Source organism: Sander lucioperca, chromosome 16 (assembly GCF_008315115.2).
Source record: "Sander lucioperca isolate FBNREF2018 chromosome 16, SLUC_FBN_1.2, whole genome shotgun sequence".
NCBI lineage: Eukaryota > Metazoa > Chordata > Actinopteri > Perciformes > Percidae > Sander > Sander lucioperca.
In genome coordinates, this window is record NC_050188.1 from 3556615 (window position 1) to 3574289 (window position 17675).

General features: G+C 40.9%; 1 protein-coding gene across 1 annotated transcript; it reads right to left on the reverse strand.

Annotated features, from left to right (window-relative positions):
- Window positions 1-500: 500 nt before the first annotated feature.
- kpna6 (karyopherin alpha 6 (importin alpha 7)) lies at window positions 501-17078 on the reverse strand. The gene is made up of 14 exons (XM_031287117.2): window positions 16867-17078; window positions 11396-11529; window positions 11178-11270; window positions 10906-11005; window positions 10730-10824; window positions 10235-10366; window positions 10048-10136; window positions 9822-9921; window positions 8548-8711; window positions 8373-8451; window positions 8041-8166; window positions 7307-7434; window positions 5529-5713; window positions 501-4150 (listed from the first exon to the last, which is right to left on the reverse strand). Exons 1-14 carry the CDS (start codon window positions 16868-16870, stop codon window positions 3963-3965), a joined length of 1617 nt encoding a protein of 538 aa, XP_031142977.1. The 5' UTR covers window positions 16871-17078; the 3' UTR covers window positions 501-3962.
- Window positions 17079-17675: the final 597 nt, after the last annotated feature.

Below are 17675 nucleotides of genomic sequence, written 5' to 3' on the forward strand. Positions count from 1 at the left end.
TAGAATACTCTACTGTTTCCACCGCATGAAACCAATTCTGTGATTTCAAAATATGTGCAGCTAACCTATGCACAGTGACACCCATTAAAAGACTGTAATAGTGGGGATCATCACACAAATGGACAAGTAGCTGGAAAGACCAGTTTTATGTAATTAATCAAGTAATTCCCGCCCCCCTCCCCCCACACAATTTCACTGTCTTAATTCAATTTCTTCTTTAGGTGCCCACAGTAAAGTATGCCACTTTTCCAAAGAAACAATGGCAAATAACATAACTTTAAAGAGAAGGAAAATAGAGCAGCAATGTTCTGCACAAAATGTGTGCACATTCAAGTAAATAAAAGCTATAAAGAAAATCTATAAGTCAAAGACAGATACATAAGAAACTCCAGTCTTTGTTGGTCGGATTGGCACTTTTGTGAATAGGAGTGCATTTTCATTTTTCAGAAATATAAATATTTTTTCCTTGTTGATGCACTGATTTCTTTTTTTTCTGTTTTTTTTTTTAAACCACTGCAATTCTGGCATCATTTGTAGGCCAAGCACAGAGTCAAAATCAAAGACTTGAGTTATAAATGCTGCTCTACACATCTGTCACGTAGAGGCAAGTTCTGGATGCTCAATTAGTCATGATTTGAACTCTTACGGCCAAAATACATGGGGCACGAGTGTCAGAGCGGGGTTTTTTTTTTTTTCTCCGGCTACACAGACTCCAACTTTGTTGAGTGTATTTTTGTGTGCCAGTGCCAGCTTCACTGTGTGCATATTGCGTTTTGCCAAGTTATGCAGGTTTTGGAAGAGTAATGAATTAGTTAACTGGATCGTTTTAACTACAGGATGCACACTGACTTGATTGATTTAAACGTGAAATGTAAAAAAAACCACAAGGTTGCTCTGCGGCATTACGTTGCCTCTGGTACAATGAGTTATTTATTTTAGTAATTTTATGCCTTTTTTTAAACATTTCTTTTTACAGTTCTACGTAGCTTGAATTTCCCCTTGGGGATCAGTAAAGTATCCATCTATCTACATATCTATCTATCTGAGGGCCGTAGAGCTTATTAGTGCATAGAGAGAAAAAAGACGAGCGGTGCGAGGCCTGCATGACTTCCCTGGTCAGTGTAGCAGCTTCAGTTGATTATAATGGACACGCTCTGCTGGTGGCCGCGCCACCTATCACCCGGGCCCCATGTATTTCAGCCATTATGTCGACTGAGAGCACCTGGTTCTGTGGATAACATCTCAAACTCACTAACAGATCAGCTAATGCTTAAACCCTAGAATATAATAACGGCCCTGCGCCCTATAATATTTCCCACTGTCAAAGGCTTATGTAAAGATGTTATACTGAAACAAACTAAATGATATAAGTATATATATAAGTCTGGTCTATCCAAAAAGATGTCCTATCACATAAAAGGAAATAGTTTTGGGTTAAAACTGATGAAAGTGTACTCCCAAGTATACACGATATTCAACATACTAATCTATCAAATGTTTGCTGTAGAGTAACATAATTCTGTTCACAGTTCCATGATTTAATGTTAGGGCTGGTTCAGTAATCCACAGAACAGGGGCTCCCAGACTCAGATAGGGACATAGTCATAGAGTCAATCAACCTCTTCCTCACACAGTGCCTGTCAGTCAAACATCACACAACCACAGTTTTGCTCCATCCACAAAGCCTAAACCCTGATCCAAGATCAGCTTCTGTCAAAGGCAGAGCGGATCCCGGGTCAGGGTTAACAGGTCTAATTTAAACCATCATAAGTCACGTGGCTAGAAACAACAAAAAAAGTTTCCATGGAGACCTATGTGTGCGGCGAATCCCTTTTGAATTCGAGAAAAAAAAAAAAAGAAGAAAAGAATCTCTTTTAATTGTCTTAATTAAAACGGAAGAACAATCTTAATTCAGACCAAACCGAGGGCAACATTTTTAAAGAAAATATACTAAGTGCTCTGAAACCAAAAACAGCCAAAAAGGCAAATCTCACACTCTGGAGAAAAGCAAAACTTGAAAAATAAAATGAAAGAATAAACTACTTTTTCCACTCCAAAGACTATGGAAACTATTTTACTTGCTACTAGCCACTCACCTGTGAGAGGTGTGTGTACAGTGTCTGCTGGTGTTGTATGCAAGTGTGCATGAAGTGTGCGCAAATATATATCTATATATCTATATATATATATATAAAATGCAAATACATCAAAATTCAAATATATATTTATACTTGAAATTTTGGTTGCAGTTAGGCTCGTCACTTGTCTGAGATATATCCCTAGCCAAACTCGGGTTGTTATTAGACCCACAAGGGGACAAAGAAGCGGCGCACTTTACCTTGCCAGGCAGAGGATAGGCTATTTACATCAATATCACAATGGACCCATGCAAAATCATTAACAGGTGTCATTCCCATCCCTCAAAGATATAGTGATATAGAATGCCTTAGGTTATAGATCAACTCTACCACTATACAAAACACCAACACCGTCACTACACTATTACGGTTAACACCACCAAACCAATTAGTTGTGGCCCAGTTCCTGCTTTTTAACTCCAAATGCTGCAACAAGAAACACTGAGCAGCCTACAGCAAAGTCTCAAAGTATTTCTTCACACTGTTCTCTATCTCTCTGTGCCAACTGTGTTTGGCAAGGGATACTCCGTGACAGTACGCAGGGTAATATAACACCATGCAAAAACCCTACCACAAACAGCTGGGGGGGGGGGGGGCACAGGGCCTCGCGAACCGGCAGCGACCTGTTTACACGGGGCTTCGATGAAATCAGACAAAACTAGAAACGTGTCTGCACCACCAAGTGGTATTTCACCCTACTTTAAACAACCTGCGAGCTCTTGAATTCATTTAAATATAAAAAAATAAGGTTGGTTTGCTGCTGCCGCGGGCACCTTTCCCCCTGAATCCCCAGCCGTGCCTTGTTTAATAGTTAGATCACTTCATAATTCAAATGTATTGTTATTCATAACACGGCACACAACGAACATTGGATCTCTAACTATACCAACCTCGAAAACTGGATTTTTTTTTTTTTTCTCGTCTAGATCTTTAAACATATCCACTAAAAACACCCAATCTCTTTTCCAACATCCCATCCAGAGCCCATCCTAAGTTCAGAGTTTTTTTTTGTTGTTTTCAGACTTTTTTTTTTTTTTTTTTTTTTTTTTTACTTCCCACGTCAACCCTCCCCCTGTAATTTGTCCCACTTAAAAAAAAAAATGTTGATAATAAGGAAAAAAGAAAAAATCACAAGCACAAAAAAAGGAGATAAATAAGTCCTGGGGGGGGGGGAAATAACTAATCATTAAACAAAAAAGGGATCATGTTACTGGGTTTTTTTTCTTCTTCTTTGAATTGCACTAAGTCAGACTGACATCAAGAGCTAGGCATATTTCACCTCATGCACCCCAGTCTGTGGACTTTGCATGGGGATGCATGGGTAATCCTGAAAATAGGAATGTCCCACTGGAAAAGAAATGAAAGTGTATATATAAAGATATTAATCAACAAACCATCGTTACGGCCACTGAGAGCTATTAAATGGCTGGAAGATGTCGGTGTGCGTTTGAAGCCAGGACAGACTTGCATTTTGGGCAATGTGGTGATCACTTCCTCTTTTAAGTGTAATGGAGTTTGTGTGGCGCTCTCTCCCCGGCGATGTAACACATGGGTCTGCCCTGCAAGAATTCAGTCCACCGGTTTAGAAGAGGGAAGAAAGAAAGGGGGGAGGGGCATTTTTTAGGCAGGAGAGCGGGACAGTTTTAGCTTTCCTCCAAAGGGTGGGTGTGTCTGTGTGTGTTTGTGGGTAATGGTAGAGTTGAGGGGTAGTGGCAGATCAGAGAAGGGGGCATGGAGGTTCGACTCGGGCATCCAGGGGTCCTCCATGAGATGAGGAGGTATGGAGGGGGCAAATGGTGCATTTTAGAGGAGAGGGGTGCAGACTTATAGCTGGAAGCCCTCCATGGGGGCCTCCTGCTGAGGGAAAAGGTACTGCTGGTTGGCCTGGTCCACCTGAGGGGCAAGACTGTTGTCCTCGTCCTCAACCCCGAAGTAGTGCTCGATTAGATCAAAGGCCTTCTGGTAGATCTCCTGGTTGTCGTGGCTCTGGAGGAACTCGATCTTGTCAAGACCTGGAAAAACAAGTCATGTTAGATCAATGTTTTTTGCTAAATTATCAGCCAGAATTTTGAACTTTTTATTCCAAAAAGAATTAGATCGAGCAGCTACTTTATGTGTCCGTACTATTTCAAATTGTCAAGTAGCAAAAATTGGCTAATTGCATTATGAGATTCTTGGACTCATTTACTTATCTTTTTGATCAGATTATTTTTTATCTAAATCAGAGATAAAACATGTTCGTATTCCCCACCTCAAGGTACAGTATTGAAGTATTGTTTAGGTATTGGTGTCTATGTCCAATATGATGCAACTTTATGTCTTTCAGAGGCAGTAGCAGGCTCAGGTTTTAGAGACAGAGTGACGATATTGGTACTATACTACTACCATTCATAGTATGAAACTAGTAGAAGATGGATACCCGAACGAGAACCGACGGGCCGAATTCGGACAGATATTTAGAAATTATGTTCGGGTTCAGGTCGGGCTCGGTCACATCAGCGCGATAAGGCGTTGAACGGTTTAAATTTTCGGTGGTGATGGCGCAGTGTATATAACACATGCCTTTGGTGTGGGAGATCTGGGTTCGATTCCCACTGCGATACATCCACCAACGTGTCCCTGAGCAACACACTTAACCCCTAGTTGCTCCAGAGGCGTGCAACCTCTCATATATAGATCAATTGTAAGTCGCTTTGGATAAAAGCGTCAGCTAAATGACATGTAATGTAATGTAAATTTAAAAAATCTTATTATGTAGGTGCGCACCTGCGTTAACGTGCGCTTGTTGCCTCGTGTGCGCTGATGCGCTCATCTGTTGACATTTACGAATGCCTTCCTATAGTTGTTTAATAAAAGCGGGCTTTCCACACAAACAAACGTACATGTGTCATTAGTGTGAGAAAAAACAAACAAAATTTTAACTGTCGGGCTCGGACATGAATATCTTAATGCCTGTCGGGCTCGGGCTGGGTTCGGTTACGGCTCTGTCGGACGCGGGCCGGGCTCGGACAGAAAAATGCGGCCCGATCAGCACTCTAGAAACTAGACAACTTAAGAAATCCAGTAGTACAAACCTTGTCATGCTAGCTTGCAGGGAAGGGCGCTAAATAATGTTCCAAACTGAGGATACATTTTGCTAAGGGAATCAATATAGTCAATTAAATTTTTTTAGGATTAAGGACTAGAAAAACTTGACACACAGTGTTGAGCTTTTGCATCTCAAATTAATGTTCAGGTTCCCAGTTTTCCGATAATATACACCACTTCTATGTGACATATACTGTTGACCTGCTCTCCCCCTAAACATCCCCCTGCTCCCTACCATTACATGTTTGTCACTGGTAATGTTTTATCCTAGTAAAGCGTTTGTGTGGATGTCATCTACAGTACCATAGGCTTCTTCAATGAGGCTGCAGTAAGGATTCACTCCAGAGCCGGTGTTCTCCTGCTTGGCCTCCTGCTCGCCCAGCCTCAGGATGTTCTCCAGCCCGTTGAGAGCTACCTGGACGATCTTAGAGTCCATCACCGTCAGCAGATCACACAGGGGCTTAATGCAGCCCAGGTTCACCAGATATCTAGATGCAAACACACACAACGCATTTTCAGATGTGATCCTTAAAGTGCTTTCCTTTATTGTGTTATATATTTTTTTAGAGCACGTTATAGGTTTACAAAGTGAAAAAGCCCAAAGTCCACTCCAAAGGGACTTACCATCTCCAACAGAAAACACTGTTCACAAACTGCTCCAAACAGCTCTATTGTAGTCCAGCCTTTACTTCTGTGACAAACGTGCGTCATTTTGTAACACGTTATAATGCTCACCTAGCTGCTAGCACGGCACGTCCTCATACTCTGCTTCTGACTGGCTAGTAGTCTTTACCTAGGTACTGCGCGTGTGTGACTCCCAACAAAGATGCAGCAATGTGCAGTACGACACAAATATGGTGTTTTTTGAAAATTAAACCATGTAAACCTATTCTGGTACAACCTCAAAATACAATTATGAACCTGAAAATGAGCATAATATGAGCACTTTAAAGATTAATTTCAAGGTTGCATATAACTGTCCGTTATTCAGCTTAGAAAAAAAGAAGATGCTCCTTATAACTCAAAACGTGCCTGAGAATTATGTTTTCAAGTTTTCTTTTAGTTTCACAGGAATCCAGTGATACTCACCTTTACGGTCATGGGAGCATTGCAAATAGCAACGGCTAATAGCTAATTCTGCATACTTTTAATGGTGCCAATTTGCAACATATAATTGAATATAAGCTAAAAAATGTTGGCAAAATTACTGTATACATCCTTTTAGATCCCAAAGGCCCCCAAAACCAGAGCATGATTATACTGCAAATCCAAGCCAGGCAATGATTAATAATTGGAGTGCCAAATTCTATTAACTCTGTGTGTGTGTGTGTGTGTGTGTGTGTGTGTGTGTGTGTGTGTGTGTGTGTGTGTGTATGTGTGTGTGTGTTATTGTGTATTATATTGTTTGACAATGCTAAGGCTCAGAAAGTCCCATTAACATGGTTCAAAGATGACCAGATAGTAGGAAGGGTTTTTCACATAGTGCCATTAGATTTTATTATACTATACATATTGAATTAGGTACAATTCTTTTTGCTTTAATTTACCCAATTAATGAAATGTATTTTAAGTAATTTAGGATAATTCTTCATGATTCATTCCAATGTCCTGAATTGTGATAACCCTTTGTACACATGACCTTGTTCCTCCCTTTTTAATTAATCACCTAATATCTCTAAAGAAATTTTCAGTAAATCTAAATTTTATTTGTTGATTTCCTCACAAGTAAAGAATTGCTTAGTATTTTTACTCATTATCTCCGAGCAGCTGCAACGTTTTTTAGTCGGTCTCTGTCAGGGAAAGATTTCTGCTAATTTATAATAATTTTAACAGATAACAAATGGCATTATAACAAATTACATGACAAGATTAATTCATTGCAAGTGGTCTTTAGAAACTTTTCCAACTCCTAGAAAATTTGCTATTGATGCTGCCACAGTCATCACTTAACGCTCGACCATCCAACACTTTTAACCGACAAAACGTAGCGCCGCCCTAGACTGTATATGCTGTGTAGCCAGACCTTATTTAACAGCACTGTGGAGACAGGTCTGGCAATGCGAGACTACTCTTAGTCTGACCTGATCTGTTCTGGTGTTCCTCCAGAGGTTGCGTTAGTGATGGCCCAGGCCGCCTCTTTCCTGGTCCTGAACTCTGCTTTCTGTAGAATGTCGATCAGCACTGGGAAGATGTTGGCATCAATTACCGTCTGTGGGGCAGGATAAGATTTTAAATCAGGGGCATGTCTCAAAAAACAGCTTTAACATAGTTATGAGATCCTTACCTTGGCAACCTGGCGATCAGAGATATAGTAAAGGTCCGTAAGGACCGTCATAAATACACCTATCAGCCTCTGTGTGTCTCTCACAAACCAGTCTCAAATCAAACTATGTGGGCTTCATACATGCCTAAACTGGAACAACATGCATAATAGTGAGGTTTCAGTTATATGCTTTGTGTGTCTATAGCCTCTTTCCGACCAAGTAGTTGCAGGAACGTAGTTATAGGAACAGTCCACTTCTAAACAGTTCTACTAACTACTCTCCCCCAAAACTGGTTTTGCCATTTGCATTCACACTGGCCAAGTGGCCATAGGGACTGACATTTTGTTATTATAATCACAGCCATCTAACCACCACTATGCGGAAAAGACCCTGCCCTGAAGTAGGAGCTGAAAGAGTTACAGGAACTGTGGTCAGAGGAATTTAATAATCCCCAAATTGGTCCAGTCAGAACAGGAGAAAAAAAGGGTTCTAGGAACGTTATGTTCTAGGAACTGCAAAAATCCCTCCGGTCGGAAAGCGGCTTAAATCACCTGTATTTGTGCTCGGTTTCCTGCGGTGATGTTCGAGATGGTCCAGCATGCCTCTTTGCGAATGGACTCTTTAGCACTGCTGAGCAGGTGCAGCAGACAGGGCAGGGCAGAGCAGTTCAACACCACCTATACACAGCAACAGAGTAGGTAAAAAAAAATAATCATAGAAGTCGTTAAAAAAAGAAAAAAAAGAAAAATAAGTTCACAAGTAAATATAAAAACTAAATGAAAATACCTGCATTAGTTTTAGCTAGGTATACTTAATAAACAGGCAACTGAGAGTATCCCAAAGGCAGAACTATGAAACAAACTTCAGTTTAATATGCTCCCACCTGTGTTTGGATGTCATCTCCAGTGACAATGTTTCCTACAGCTCTCAAGGCAGGGGAGGCCACCTTATAGTCCGTGTGCCTGCAGAAAAGCAGGTTTATCAGAAGAGAGAATTTTAAGCATTTATGGGTCATATACACCGTGACAAAGACAACGGAGAGTTATGGCTTGACTTACATGAGTAGCTCTACAAGGCGCCTGCAGACGCCAGAGTCGATGACAGCTTGGATCTTGTCATTGGGGCCATCTGAGAGGTAGGACAGGGCCCAGCAGGCGTCTGCCAGCAAGTCTGGGTCACTGCTAAATAAAAGCCTGGACAGTACTGGCAGACAGGGTGACACCTAGACAGCACAGGCATAATGCATATTTATAATGAGAAACAACAGGAATTTACCAAACGCCCACGCGTCACACACAAACATCAATTGAAACTTTTCAGCAGAACACAAGAACCTTATTTCAGTTATGCAACCATTATTATTCATTATGCCAACTGAAAAAAACATTTACGCAAATTTTAAAAACGGTCTGGTCTAGAATTCAGAGAAACAAATACTAGCAAAAGGTCGGCATGTACATAATGTTTAGGAATTTAACAGCGCTAGTTATGAGACAGTAGGGTGTGAGTGTTCAAATATACATGATTGTGACCTTTAAAGTAAGTTTAAAAAAGTCCCTTCACAGATGTGACCTGGGATAAACCAGCATTTACTGTTGGTCTGAATGGATAAATACAGGTAACCCAACTGAATGGCTTTGAAATGAACAAATTTCTATATGGCTGCTATAAAATTAAATTATATCAGGCGTATATATTAGCCATGACATCTGGCCCTGTCAACCAGAAATTTAGCTCAGAGACTGTTTTACCTAACTGTAGACCTGATTGTGTGTCCAAGCGGTACTAACCACTATGCATGCTTTGGCAGCCACACTTGTCTATAGCAAAATGTTGATTTGCATTGATATGGATCTTATCTCAGTTAGCTATTAGGTTAATAAAACCATGCCAATCTCTAGGTATGGTGAAGGGGATGTGATGATGTGGGGCTACTTTAATTCCAAAGGCCAAGGGAACTTTATCAGGATGCATAGTATCCTGGATCCATGAAATAACTGGCCTTTAAAAATAAAAATCTGCCTTCCTCTACGGGAATTTAACATAGCGGTATGTATAATTATGGCCCCTGTATTTTAAGGAACAACATTTATTTATTTACAATACATTATTCATTCACAAAACAAATTGGTGTCCTTAAAAGGTCGGATTTTTCCTCTTTTTTTAATTAAGGCATTAAGATCATTTTCCAAAAGATGATTTTTTTATTCCTTTTTTTAGTCAACTTTAGCATGGGTATGAATACTTATGAGCAGCATTGTATATATATATATATATATATATATATATATATTAGTGTCTTTGGTGTTGGCTTCATGAGGCCAAGTGGTACCTTTTCAAATGCAGGTGGAGGGTTTTTTCCCCTACAGAGATTAGACAGAGCCCACACCGCATTCCTAGTCATGGTCAATCTGGTGGATTTGGTCAGGAGCCTGAAATGACAAAGAAAAGCAAAGCTTAGTACATGAGACAGTATCAGAAGTATGTTAGTATAGGTTAAAAAGCTAGACAATCCTGAATAGGTATTCCCTCTACAGAGGCAAAGAGGATGGGCTTACATTAATAAAGGTGGAAGGATGTCGCAGTTCAGCACATAGTCCCGGCACACTGCACTATCCCCTGCAATATTACCCAAGGCCCACACAGCCTGCAAAAAAAACAAGAAGAGTATGGAACAAGGCAAGACAAACAGACACACACACACACACACACACACACAGGTCAAGATGGACCCAAGTGTGTTACCTGTTCTTGGACGTCCTCAAAGTCAGAGTTAAGTAGTTCAATGAAGATTGGTACTGCTCCGGCCTCGATCACCGTCTTTGTCTGCATGGATGTGCCTGATGCTATGTTGGTCAGTGCCCAAGCTGCTTCAAACTGCACAGGCACAACATGTCAGCAAAAAAAAAAAGTAGCATTTTAAACATCTTTTACCATGGAGCATTAACATGTTTTTATTAAACATGACCAATAAGAAACTCGTTTAATGCAGCCTATTGTATTGCTTTGACTTGCTTATCATCAGATACAGTGTATAGTGGCTTGCAGCAATAAAATTGTGTTTTATTTACCTGAATGGAATGCATTTGCTATTGTTTGACATGTTACCAGCCAGCATGCAGGGTGAGGTGACACAAACTTTCCAGGCATGTGTCACTTGACAGACATTAAATGCACACCTTATGTACACATTCCACACACAGAGGGTGTTCTGAGCTGTGTAAGAGTGTACAAACTGACCTGTAGTGTGCAGTTGACACTCTTCTTCAAGAACTCCACAAACCTCTCCACTACTCCAGCTGTGTTAATTACTTCATCAATTGGTGGGTTGGGCTCTGAAATGAACAGGGGTAAAGCCGGAAGTAAGTATTTTTGTTTGGTCCATGGCGACCTCACGGTAAGTACACAATACATACCTTTGGAAAGTAGTTTTCGGAACTTTTGTGTTGTGGCGAGCTGAAGCTCAGGGTCCTCCGAGAAAAGCATCTCAACCATGTCTCTGGTAATGACTCCTTCCTGCAACAATACATGACTTACAACTTAAAACATGATCCATTCAGCACAGACTCCACCATCCTCAATTCGCAGGCTGGCAAAAAGGCTAGACAACAAGAATAATAACCACGGTCCTGTGTGAACCTCTCTTTGTTTGTGTTGTGTGAGAGGTAATGGGAAAATAGACACTCACTGTTACTGGGGAGCTGAGGTAAGAGTCCACCAGTGGACTCTCAAACATGGCTTCCTCTTCATTGAGAACGTCCACATTCCTCCTCTTGAACAGCTGCGATTAAAAGATTGTCAGAGCACACAGAGACACAGTCAAGCCAGACTATGTCCATGCTGACATCATCTCAAACAGAGAGATAAAGGATCTGATGAGTGGGACTGATAGGTTTGGCGTTATACCTGTTGTTCTCGCTTCTGTTTCCTGAGTTGGATGCCCTCCTCCTCTCTCCTGCGCCTCATCTCCTCTGGGTTCAGTGCTTTGTTCTTGTAGCGGTTCATCCTGTAGTTGTCTTTGGCCGGACTGGCTGACGGCTCTGATGGGCCACAGACACAGGGAGACATAACGATTAGGACTCAAGTTGTGCACCATTTGCTTTATCCAAGTCAAACGTATAAAGTACACCATGTGCAGGGAAGAGTAAATGAACATGTGTGACGGACAAAATGTGCATTTGTTTCTCCTTAACATCTCTAATAATAGGTCATGATGATGAGACAGCATGTACACAGTTCTATATATAAAAAGGCCTTGTATAAACAAGCTCATAGATACTGGACAACACACACACACACACACACAGCTAAGCTATTCATCAAGCAGTCCACTGGCAGGCAGAACAAACGTATTTATTCAGTAGAGTTAAATCGCAGAGTTAGCATAAATTGGTGCCCACACAGGACAAACTGCCCGTTCTCAGCATTTGTGCAGTCATGCCACCAGAACAGGGCACTGGGCAGATCCCTGAGTCACCCGGGGTTACAGGGGAGAGAAAGAGAGGTAGGGGAAACATTGAAACCTGCCACCAATGCGAGATGGTGCCAACCTTCTGTGCCAAAAGACCCCAAATGCAACAGTGGGGGTTTGAGGTTAAATATCTAAACAAGTTGGCGCAAATTGAGGTCATGTTATGGTTTGAGGGCATTAGCACAACCAGCCTCATAAAAAGCTTGCGCATGTGTGTAATGTGTCCAGATGGTAAACCCACAGGCGTGGACAGCACATAAGCACAGGTTGTGGCTGGATGCTCTAATTTCTGTACTGCGTTAGTTAAATTAGCTGCTGTATGTGAACTGCACTGGCTGTTTGGGCTAGATGGCACAGAAATAGCCCTGCACAGGACACGTCTGCATTGGCATTTCAGAGGAGACCCTACCTACAGCAAGAAGTAGGGTTGGGTACGGAACCAGGGCTCCAGACTAACTTTTTGCCTTGGTTGCACTGGTGCGCTTAACTTTTTTTATTTAGGTGCACCCAAATTTTTCCTTGCGTCGCCATTAACGCCACAATTTCAAGGTCACCTTTTTAATCACGCTCCATATACATTCATATATATATATATATATATGTCAATTATTTTAAACAAGAATAAGTAGTTGGTACATTTTTTTATTTGCAGCACAATTATACTGTACTCAAAGTCTTATAGCGGGTCCCCCCTTGCTGTCAAATGCCCCTCAGATGGCCAATACCTGTAATCTGGCCTTCTTCCCCTTTGGCCTTGGCTAAACCAGCTTGCCACACTCCCTAGCATCAAAATTCTCCAAACTGGGCCCCTCCACACTGATTCTTATCAGATCTTCCACTAGTCCAGGACAAAAAATCATATCTCTGTCTTTTTCGGCTGAATGGCGATACACAATATATATCTCTATCTCTAATATATATATTTTTACAAAGTGGGCTAAATGTTCAGTTTTAAGTGAAAGCCACTTTTCACAAGCTCTTTTATTAAAACAGATGTGATTAAAATAAAATGCAAAGACAGGGTTTCCTGCCCAATTTGAAAATATACAGCTGCAACACATGTAAATTATCTGAAATAAATAGCCTGGGATATATTTAATAAAAAAAAATATCTCTGAGAAAGCTCCTTCACTTGTTTTCAACAACAATAACAGACCCGGATAGCCCAGTAGCTCATATAGGGAGAGAGGGGGAGTGCGATGGACTGAAGCGTATGCTACTCACAGAGTACGGTCCAGGACGGGTCGAATGCGCTTTGGCGGGTCAGTGGCGTTACATACGTCTTGTGTATGAAATGTCTGTATCGTCCCTGGCTGCGCTGCATTTTTATGAACTATGATAATGTGGCCATGGGTCACATCTCTCGTCCAGCAGGCTCCGTCTCACACGCTATTACTCAACGAACTGAAGTTAGTTCCATTCAATAACTTCTGTGTTTTTCGCCGTGGCGGTCGCAATAACAGAGAGTTACCAGCGGAAACACTGGTACCAATACAGGTTTCCCTCTCATACTTAACAATATATAGCTGTGTTAATAACAATTACAATTGTAGACAAATGTCAGCAGTTTGGACCAGCGGCGCTGTGTCTGTCTGCATGTCGCAGGTGGGCCGTGTGTGACGCTGGAAACCTAACACTAATCTACAACAGCAGTCTGTTTCTGATATAACGTCATTTACACTGATTTAAGTGCTCTTGGATACACAGTTTGTTGCAAGAGTGTGACATGCAGGCTCTGCATGCACAGCAAACCAACAATCATGATAATTTTTAATCAATCAAACAAACAACCAAAGCAGGCCTCGCTGGTCGACCACAACCTGAAATTTAGAGGAAGCAACATGCATGCATTATTAATATCATTCACTTTAGCCTGGCTTGATATTATATGAATACAATGGTGTCATGTCAGTCAACCAGTGTATTACTTCCTAACTTCCCTCTCCAAAATCACTTCACAAGAGTAGTCACTGTGCTTACTTGCTTTGGTTTTTGTAAAGCATTAAAGTTCAAAGACTGGTTCACATTAGAAAATTTCCTTTTTCATTTTTATTTTCTTTGTAGATGCACTTCCCTACAAAATCACCCCAGTAGTTGAGAATTATTTAGTATTTCTAAATAGGGCTATTTATGTCTTCACTCTTGTAAAAATTAGTCTTTTTTTTCATATCGCCATATATATCGCAGGGGAAAAAAATATCGCAATGCAAGTTTTTTTCCAATATTGTGCAGGCCTAAGCCAGACCCACATCAAGATGTTGGGTCTGGGAACTCACCATTGGCAGGGCTCAATCCGAGGGGCGGGATAAATGGTTGCCTTTCAAAATTCCCTCTGCACGCAATAGGATAGCGCTACAACCAACCAGAGCAACGCTAGTTGATGAATTAAACGTATCCGGTCGGCAAAACTCCGAACACATCTTCCTTTTTTAAGAATGACTTCAGTGCCGTTGTTTGTTTTTTTCTCAAAGAAAAGCTTAACTCCAAGTCTTCCAGGCCAAAGCCGATTCCAAAGACCGCTGTTCGCCAGCAGCAGCAGCCATCGTCTTTGTTTTCAAGTAGCAGGGAATTCACGTGGAACTGTCGTAACACTGCCGTCATTATGTTAAGCCAGCCCACCGACTCTATACACGATGTGATTGGCACGGCTAGAGTTTGGCTTTTCCAGCTCACAGGCCAACGGAGAGTTGCTAGACCCCCTGGCTGCAAATTACATTTGCTGCCGATAGGGTGCGTCTAGATTTCTAGGCTAACAAGCAGGCACAACAGTGGTTTCTATGCCCTGGGGACTGACTGACAGGCTGAGGTTGCAAGGCAAGGCAACTTTATTTATTTAAAGTGCTTTACATGAAACATTAAAGAGCAATTAAAAACGGTCATGATGAAAATAAAAACAGGCTAAAATAGAATAATACACAAATACAAGAATAAAAGTTGAATAATTATTCAACTGAATAGGTTGTAGGGATGGGTTTGGGTGGAGAGAGGGAGGGGTTTTATTTTTATTTAATTTCTGTCAGTGTAAAATATTCTAAATAAATAACATAATGTTCTAAGTAAATAGGATTAAGGAGGAATTATTTTTACAACTGAAATCATTTTTTTGTAATTACAGCGGGAAAGTACTGAAAAAAGTACAGTTGGGTACCGGGAACCGAATTTCAGGTACCGATATCAGTACTGATATTGGTTCAGATGCGAAAGGTACCCAACCCTAGCAAGAAGTCTCTAGAGGAAAGAAAGCAGAATGGTGAGGTGTTTAATGTGGACTTAAAATCAGAAATAAACCATGTTCTTCCTACACCTAGTGGTATCCCGCCTGTTTTTATTTGCTAAGATTTTGGGTTAGCTGCGACTGAGATTTCTGCCACTACCCCAAAACAACAGCCATGGAATGGAAACCCTCTGTTGTAGACTGGTGGCAGAAATCTCAACAGCATATCAAAACCCCTTCAAATAAATCTCAAACTATCTGCATGGCTATATAGCATACATACTTCTTGTTCATAGTTAAGCACAACAGCCTGATCTGGTGACAAATCAAGCACCAAGGGTGATTCAAGTAAAGGACATTTTTCCAATAATACAATTGGATAACTAGATGTTTACGGCCCAGCTTGATTTGATTTCTTTGTGTGTATTTCCATTTGACATGTACAATGAAGCTGGATGGTTTTGGACAATTAGCTAGTAGTCTATATTGAAGACCATGCCATTATTTAATTCGTATTTATAGTTAGGCCTTTACGAGTTACCAGTCATGTCACTGTAAATTACAAATATTGAGGAGAAAAAACACTCACAAAAACCAAACCCAAACATAATCCTGTGCGGTAATAGTCTGGAAAACATGGTGACTATTGGTGTCACATGTACAAGCTAGCTAGTGTAACGTTACAGTGTGCTGTCGGGTCAAAACCATTGCTCACTGATGTTAGCAACTAACGTTAAACTGTAAATAAACATGGGATTTACTAACGTTAGCTCAGTACTTTATAAACTCTTCAAAAGGGGAATAACAACTTATTTAACATAATTCTATTAAGACAACAGTGTAACTATGGGTTTGAAGAACAACGCGGAATGACAGTTAACATAGCTAGCTAACGTTAAGCTAACAGTAGCCGCTGCGCACACAAATCTGTAACTAATACATAAGACTATTACATTGTGTCATCTTATAGGTGATGACGCATTAGCTTTTCTGAGTCGTTGGAAGTCTCTTGACAAGTTACACTCGGTCAACCCACCAAATAGCACAGAACATAGCTACAGCTAACATAACGTTTGAAATGTCCACTAAGCACCAGCGTTGCATTTGCACCCCAATAGCTGGCTAACGTCACCGCTAGCTACACCTGTAACGTAGCTAGCTAAATGTAAAGAAACAAAGATGACGGAGAGACTGGCAATTGTTACTTTGAATTTGCGATAAGCAAGCCAATACCTGGACACAATTTATAATAACTTTAGATCTAGCTAGGCAAACTATACGTGTGTCTTCCCACCTTAGGAAAGAATGTAACCTTACAGCGCGGTGCTAACGTAATTAGCTATTAGCTAGCCAAGTTTCCTTCAGTTGGCTAACAAATTACACCGTTTGTTTTCCCGGGTTGGAATGACATTAGTACACCTTGTATGATATCTGATAAAAAGACAAAAGCCTGTCCTAAGACTAGATCGTTTAGTGACTGGTTAATATAACGTTACAAGTGAACTAGCGTAAAATAGCAACTCATCTTGCGCTACTACGTAGCATCGTTGACTACAGTTAGCTACCTAGCTAAAGAGTTAGCTTAACAACAGTGACAGGATAAGGATTGTATAATCATTACCCCCGATCACACAGCCCAATCTTTTACTTCTTTAACGCATATCTACACTCTCGATTTGCCGAACAGCTTACCCATTATGTCCTATGTCGTGTGAGTGAATCAAGTCGTGGAGATGTAAATCAATTTTAAATCCTTTCTCTCTTCTAGCTTTCCAGAATTTGCTCCTGTAAGCAATATGTCTGCCGGAGACGGAAACGTCAAAATATAACGCTGACTTCCTGCCACCAGAGGACGCACCAGCCTCACAAAACACCACACTCGCACCTCTAGTCACCTCAGCAAAGAATAGCCCACATACAATACCAAACATATATTCATTATCACTTTAAGACCGGATTTACTTATTTCTCAAATGGATACATTGGTCAAAATCACTAAACTGAATCTGCATTAATCATTACCATACCAGTTATTTGTGGAGGGAAACCCGTTCTCTTAATACATCCATGAGGGCAACAGGACACATGATTTAAATTGCAGTCTTCCTTCCAAACAAACTTACCGTTTCTCACAAATCTCTCGGTTTTATATATCCTCTGGTATGATTCAGATACCTCTTGCACTGTGTGTGTGTGTGTGTGTGTGTGTGTGTGTGTGTGTGTGTGTGTGTGTGTGTGTGTGTGTGTGTGTGTGTGTGTGTGGCCACCATGGTTCCCCAGTGTTTTTCTCAAAGTGAATGTGACAGAGTAATACAGGTGAGGTGCATCCATGGTCAATTTGCTGGGAGCAGATAGTAGTAAATTACTGCACTATATTGTGATACAGCATTTTCCTCTGACATGGGCCCCTGAGGGGACCTGGGGAAATACACCAGAAAAAACTTTAGGGGGCAATGTTGTCCAAATAAAATGGAAGTAATGGAACATTCACTGCTGTCAGG